Raw genomic sequence first — 7,677 nt, 5'->3', positions numbered from 1 at the left:
CGAGGACAGACAGTGAAAACAGGCTGACACATGTCACAGTTTCAAATAGTAGCTAGCTAGAAATTGCACAAAAATTAGTATATACAGGGTCAGTTCCAGTACCATATGTACAATGTGCAGGGCTCCTGGATCGATAGAGGTAGATACCAGTATGTATAGGGGTAAGGTGACTAGGCATCAGGGTATATGATAAACAGAGTAGCAGCAGCGTATATGATGATTGTATGTAAGTGGGTGTGTTTCGAGTCAGTATAAATGTATGTGGTGAGGCGGTGGCCCGTTCCTGTAGGTTCATGCTCTACAACATCCGCAGAGTACGACCCTGCCTCACACAGGAAGCGGCGCAGGTCCTAATCCAGGCACTTGTCATCTCCCGTCTGGATTACTGCAACTCGCTGTTGGCTGGGCTCCCTGCCTGTGCCATTAAACCCCTACAACTCATCCAGAACGCCGCAGCCCGTCTGGTGTTCAACCTTCCCAAGTTCTCTCACGTCACCCCGCTCCTCCGCTCTCTCCACTGGCTTCCAGTTGAAGCTCGCATCCGCTACAAGACCATGGTGCTTGCCTACGGAGCTGTGAGGGGAACGGCACCTCAGTACCTTCAGGCTCTGATCAGGCCCTACACCCAAACAAGGGCACTGCGTTCATCCACCTCTGGCCTGCTCGCCTCCCTACCACTGAGGAAGTACAGTTCCCGCTCAGCCCAGTCAAAACTGTTCGCTGCTCTGGCACCCCAATGGTGGAACAAACTCCCTCACGACGCCAGGACAGCGGAGTCAATCACCACCTTCCGGAGACACCTGAAACCCCACCTCTTCAAGGAATACCTAGGATAGGATAAAGCAATCCTTCTGACCCCCCCCCCCCCCCCCCTTAAAAGATTTAGATGCACTATTGTAAAGTGGCTGTTCCACTGGATGTCATAAGGTGAATGCACCAATTTGTAAGTCGCTCTGGATAAGAGCGTCTGCTAAATGACTTAAATGTAATGTAAATGTATGTGCATATTATGTGTTTGAGCAAATGATGGAGTGAGTGTTTTGTATGTGTGTTGGAGTATAAGTTTACGTGGTGTATAGGGCCCTGTGAGTGTGTATAGTTAACACAGACAAGCATAGCCACAACCCTGAAGTACTGGCCAACTTACAGACATATCACCCGTTATTCTGGACCAATGATTGTCTGCACTGGAACAATGATTGTATGAATGGACAAAGCTATCGATCACGTGACACCATTCATTCCTACAGTACTTTCGGAAAGTATTCAGACCCCTTGAATTCTTCCACATTTTGTTACAGCCCTATTCTAAAATGGATTCAATTGTCAATCTACACACACTACCTCATAATGGCAAAGCAAAAACAGGTTTTTAGAAATGCTTCAGTTTAGGGATTGTGCCAGGTTTCTTCCAGACGTGACATTTGGCATTCAGGCCAAAGAGTTCAATCTTGATTTCATAAGACCAGAGAATCTTGTTACTCATGGTCTGAGAGTCCTTTAGGTGCCTTTTGGTAAACTCCAAGCGGGCTGTCATGTTCCTTTTACTGAGGAGTGGCTTCCGTCTGGCCATTCTACCATAAAGGCCTGATTGGTGGAGTGCTGCAGAGATGGTTGTCTTTCTGGAAGGTTCTACCATCTCCACAGAGGAATACATTTGCCAAATGTCTAAAAACCTGTTTTCGCTTTGTCATTATGGGATATTGTGTGTAGATTGATGGGGGAAATGTTTTATTTAATCCATTTTAGAAAAATGCTGTAACGTAACAAAATGTGGAATAGAGAATGGGTCTGAATACTTTCCAAATGCACTGTGAAGACAATAGTGCATTGATGCCATATTAAGTCAGTTAAGATGGCGTTTAATGGAGACATGCACAGTTTGAGCTACTCAACGACATACATCTGGTGTATTAGAAGCAGTTATTGGTACCATGACTGTCTTCCAATTAAGATTTTTTATTACAGAACGATTGACCACGAAGATTGCCATTTTTCCATTTACCATAATGGAGGGGGTACTGTTTTCTGCTAACAATGCCTGCAGTACTGCGGTCGGCCTTGAACTTCCATGGCTTCAGTGAGAGGGGGCAGTCATTTTCAAATGCTCTGGACCCAGGAACCTGTCTTCACTTAGCAACCAAACACAGTGGATGTCTCCAAGTGTCTAGATAACCTTTCATCTTTTTCAGCAATGGTAGACTATACAATAACTCCACATAGTTCAGTTGGCAACTTTACATGAGCTTGTAGCCTTTTTTGAGGTGAAGTATAGTGTCCATTTATCAGGTTGTTTAGCTAGCTTCATTCAGCACCAAATGATGAAGACACGCTGAAATGTACAGAGCTTACCCCAGGCTTACCTCCACAACATGTTTAGGCAATGTACATACACAAAATATGAAATTGGCTCAATGCAACGAATGAAGCTAGGCAAAGCAGCGAGGCCTATGTTGACCCTATCCATCAACAGCCAACAGCCAATTTCTGTACTAAATGAAATATTACCACTACCTTTTTAAAACCATGTCTTTTTTTATTTCCATAATTAAAAGCATGAGCTGGCGTACACCCAGAGAAGATGATTTAGTGTAGAGGTGCTGACTAACGGCGAACAAACTGTAAGCTATAATAATAAGCACTCTATATATATAAACGTCCAGTAATTTATTGGGTAAAACACCAACTCTTTTATTTATATATCTTTTTTTGTTGTTCTATTTTACCCCCTTTACCCCCAATGGGCTCGGGAGACAAAGGTCAAGTCATGCTTCCTCTGAAACATGCCCAGCCAAACTGCGCTTCTTAACACCCACCCGCTTAACCCGGAAGCCAGCCGCACCAATGTGTTGGAGGAAACACCGTTCACCTGACGACCAAGGTCAGCCTGCAGGCCCCCGGCCGTCCCAAGGAGTCACTAGAGCGCAATGAGCCAAGTAAAGCCACCTCGGCCAAACCCTCCCCTGACCCAGATGACACTGGGCCATTTATGCGCCGCCCGATCACAGCCGGTTGTGATACAGCCCGGGTTCGAACCCAGGTCTGTAGTGGCGCTTCTAGCACTGCAAGTGCCTTAGACCGCTACGCCACTCGAGAGGTCCTTATTTTTATATCTTTATTTCCCAAACACAATTCAACCCAATCACAATCCCTTTTTGGTCATTTAATCATTTTAAGCACATTTTAACAGGCTCAACACCTAACAAACACTTGCCATTGGCTCAACGATTGGCTCAATTTACCCCATGGCCATTGGTTCAACTTACCCCAAGGCAAACATTTTGACTATATTAGCTGACACAGGACACAGCTACAACGATGCCCTTTCATTCTAGGTTTAGGACCTCATATTGATGCTTATAGAGACCCAAACTGATGTATAGAACAATCTTAGAAGTATCTACTTTGGTTTATGATACAAGCATCATGAAACCTCTAACACAATAAATTCATTTCATTTGGTAAAAATCTATTTTTTGGACCCAACTTGATTACCACTTTTTCCATGTGGTTTCTTCCTTCACAAACTCCATAAAATGATGACCTCTTTCTAAATATTTGGTCAAATGGTACATTTTCTGTATGGTTTCCTAAAAACAAGGGTGGCTTAACTTACCCCTTTACCACCCCTTACCCCACTTTCCCCTACATAGTAGTAGTCTTCAGATCTCATTTCTACAGCAGCATACACAGTACAGTTTTTAAGAGTGCACAGTACATCCTGTACTTGAAAATGGACAACTAAAACATATGGAACCTCTTAACAGCGCTACTGCACTGTGCCTCTTTATGCAAACCTTTGATACACTGCCACCAAACAACAGACATATACATAACATGCTGATTGATCACATCAAAGGAAGTCTAGCTGCACTGCTTCTTCAAGACATGTCACATTATGTTACTGGGTAACAGGATCTGGTGGAAATAGATAAACACAGAGGTTACACAGAGGTTACACAAAGGTTACACAGAGGTTAAACAGAGGTTACACAGAGATTACACAGAGGTTACATAGAGGTTACACACAGGTTACATAGAGGTGACACGGTCCTGACCTGCTGTAATGCCAATCCTGGTGTGTTTGATTGATTGTTGAGGACAGGTTGCTGTTGGTTCCAGGTTGATAGGGCTCTTCTGTCAGATGGCCAGTAGAACGCAGAGGTGTGGCTGTGCTTGTCTTCAGTCTGTCACTACAGTCATAGCTTCTCTGGCCTGGTGGTGTTGAAAAGTACATATGTATGGATTGGAAATAGTTATTATACTTGACTTTAAACTTTATTTGTCATGAGAAGCTACATGTTTAGGATAACTTGGGTGTCTACTTAGTATGTCGTTTTGCTGATGTGTTTTAGTTTTAGTTTTGCTGATGTGATTTGTTCCTACTTAATCAACCACATTCAAAAGTATTTTCTTAGCACTTACCCTCCATAGCAAAACTATAGATGCAGTCCTCCTCAGAGGGCTTCAGAACCTGCAGCGAAACCATCCCACTATGCTGGCTGCTCACATCGTTGCTGGCACTGCAGTAGTACTGGCTGTCTTCTTCCACAATGCCACAGTGTAGGTGCAGGTCTGCTGAGCTCTGAAACTGGATGTCCTGGGGTTGGGTGGATTGGTACCAGGTGTACTGGACACTTGTGCCCTGTGCACTAGCACAGTGCACTGTCACAGGCTGGCCCCAGCAAGTGTCTCCCATTGAACTCAGGGGCCATACCATGGGTTTGGACACTACCACTGGGAGAGAGAGATAGAGAGATGTTATTTGGATAATGCAAAAGAAAAGGGGAAGGGGTAACTTTGTCAGTAAAAGTAAAGAGCAAAAATAATCTTACCGAATGTCACAATTAGCTTGATGGAAGTCATGATATCAGCATAGATTTTATCAATCCCAACCCAGTACACTCCAGTATCCTCTAACTTAAGATCTGTCATGATGATGACCAACCCCCTTCGCTGTGCATCTATGATCTGAGACCTATGTCTGGGCTCTCTGTTGGTGAGGTGATCGGAGTCCATTAGAATATCACAGGTCGACCTAGACTCCCCACGACACCAGTACTTCTTACTGAAGAGGTACCGGTTTGTTTGGTACTGGCAGACCAGACTGAATCCACTCCCGACATTGGCCTGTATTACTGTTTTGTCACACTGAAGCTGGATACTTGCTGGGAAAAGAAACACAACAAATAGTTAGATAAATCATCATTGTTGGTCAACAGCCCTTTCAGACCTACAGAATGTCTTTTAAAATATGTTCTGCAGGTTGAAAATAACATGATGTATACTGGATAGTATTCTGTATGCAGTAAATGGTCATCATCAGCGGTGTAAGAAAATGTACTGTGCAGGTACATATCTACTTCATATACAGTATATACAGTACCAGTCAAAGTTTGGACACAACTCCTCATTCAACGGTTTTTCTTTATTTTTACTATTTTATTTTAAAATATATTTTAGATTTTAGATTCTTCAAAGTAGCCACCATTTGCCTTGATGACAGCTTTGCACACTCTTGGCATTCTCTCAACCAGCTTCACCTGGAATGCTTTTCCAATAGTCTTGAAGGAGTTCCCACTTATGCTGAGCACTTGTTGGCTGCTTTTCCTTCACTCTGCAGTCCAACTCATCACAAACCATCTCAATTGGGTTGAGGTCGGGGTGATTGTGAAGGCCAGGTCATCTGATGCAGCACTCCATCACTCTCCTTCTTGGTCAAATAGCCCTTACACAGCCTGGAGGTGTATTGGGTCATTGTCCTGTTGAAAAACAAATGATAGTCCCATTTAGCGCAAACCAGATGGGATGGCGTATCATTGCAGAATGCTGTGGTAGTCATGCTGGTTAAGTGTGCCTTGAATTGTAAATAAATCACAGACAGTGTCACCAGCAAAGCACCCCCACACCATCACAACTCCTCCATGCTTCACGGTGGCAACTACACATGTGGAGATCATCCGTCCACCTACTCAGCGTCTCACAAAGACATAGCGGTTGGAACCAAAAATCTCAATTTGGACTCATCAGATCAAAGGACAGATTTCCACCAGTCTAATATCCATTGCTCGTGTTTCTTTGCCCAAGCAAGTCTCTTCTTCTTAATGATGTCCTTTAGTAGTGGTTTCTTTGCAGCAATTCGACCATGAAGGCCTGATTCACGTAGTCTCCTCTGAACAATTGATTTGTAAGTCGCTCTGGATAAGAGCGTCTGCTAAATGACTTAAATGTAAATGTAAATGTTGAGATGTGTCTGTTACTTGAACTATGTGAAGCATTTATTTGGGCTGCAATTTCTGAGGCTGGTAACTCTAATGAACTTATCCTATGCAGCAGAGGTAACTCTGGGTCTTCCTTTCCTGTTGCGGTCCTCATTAGAGCCCGTTACATCATAGCGCTTGATGGTTTTTGCGACTGCACTTGAAGAAACCTTCAAATTTCTTGAAATTTTCCATATTGACTGACATTCATGTCTTAAAGTAATGATGGACTGTTATTTCTCTTTGCTTATTTTAGCTGTTCTTGCCATAATATGGACTTGGTCTTTTACCATATAGGGCTATCTTCTGTATACCACCCTTACCTTGTCACAACACAACTGATGGGCTCAAATGCATTAAGAAGGAAAGAAATTCCACAAATGTACTTTTAACAAGGCACACCTGTTATTTGAAAAGCTTTCCAGGTGACTACCTCGTGAAACTGGTTGAGAGAATTCCAAGAGTGTGCAAGGCTGTCATCAAGGCAAAGGGTGGCTACTTTGAAGAACCTCAACTATAAAATATATTTTGATTTGTTTAATACTTTTTTGGGTACTACACGATTCCATGTGTGTTATTTCCTAGTTCTGATGTCTTCACTAGTATTCTACAATGGAGAAAATAGTACAAATAAAGAAAAACCCTTGAATGAGTAAGTGTGTCCAAACTTTTGACTGGTACTGTATATAATGGCAACCCTGTTGATAATGATAATGTATATGATTGGAAAAAAAGGGTGTGAGCGTTAATCAGACCGAGAAAAAATCAACACAGCTGTGGTTTGATATCATTATGTAGTCACAGACAGGCATAAGTAGGACAAAGTATGCTGAATACAGTTTCAGAGGAATTCTACTGTTACTGTATATGTTCATCCATTTGATATCAAAGTAATGTTATGTACAATTGTGAGGGCATGAAAACAGGACATTTCTTTCAAACAAACTGGTTGAAAAGGAACTGTAAACACGTTGTAATTACTACATTTAAAAGTTGATTACAATATACTTACTTTCACACAGCAACAGGAGATAAAGGACCCTCATCATGGTAAGACTAATGTCCTCTACCAGCCGTCTCTATCTCTGAACCTATACAATAGCAATTACACCTGTGAATGAGGTTACTGTAAGATGAAGTGCCGGTTTGATAATGAGACAGGATGCCACTGAAATGGACTGTGGTTAGTGCGACATCCTCCTCTGCTAAGAGAGCTTCAGAGGTGTGCAAAATGTATGTAGGATGTGAATAGACCCTCTATAACAAGATGCAATTGGCATTATTCACCCTGTTCAATTTCACTGATATACAGTATTAGGCTCAGATGAATTTGGTTTTGGTTTAATCATCCATAATACATAATCATACAATACAACATTAACATGTATAGGCCTATGCTGCTTCAAATAGTTATTTG

At 42.5% G+C, this 7,677-nt stretch overlaps 1 protein-coding gene across 1 annotated transcript; it reads right to left on the bottom strand.

The window, feature by feature from the left end:
* Window positions 1-2,751: 2,751 nt before the first annotated feature.
* Window positions 2,752-7,364, bottom strand: LOC129829817 (natural cytotoxicity triggering receptor 2-like). The gene is made up of 4 exons (XM_055891755.1): window positions 7,273-7,364; window positions 4,836-5,168; window positions 4,426-4,737; window positions 2,752-4,215 (listed from the first exon to the last, which is right to left on the bottom strand). Exons 1-4 carry the CDS (start codon window positions 7,307-7,309, stop codon window positions 4,022-4,024), a joined length of 876 nt encoding a protein of 291 aa, XP_055747730.1. The 5' UTR covers window positions 7,310-7,364; the 3' UTR covers window positions 2,752-4,021.
* Between the last annotated feature and the right edge of the window lie 313 nt (window positions 7,365-7,677).

The sequence above is a fragment of the Salvelinus fontinalis genome, chromosome 31 (assembly GCF_029448725.1).
Source record: "Salvelinus fontinalis isolate EN_2023a chromosome 31, ASM2944872v1, whole genome shotgun sequence".
NCBI lineage: Eukaryota > Metazoa > Chordata > Actinopteri > Salmoniformes > Salmonidae > Salvelinus > Salvelinus fontinalis.
The sequence above is the reverse complement of the archived record's forward strand: the minus strand, read 5'-3'. Positions and strand labels throughout refer to the sequence as shown.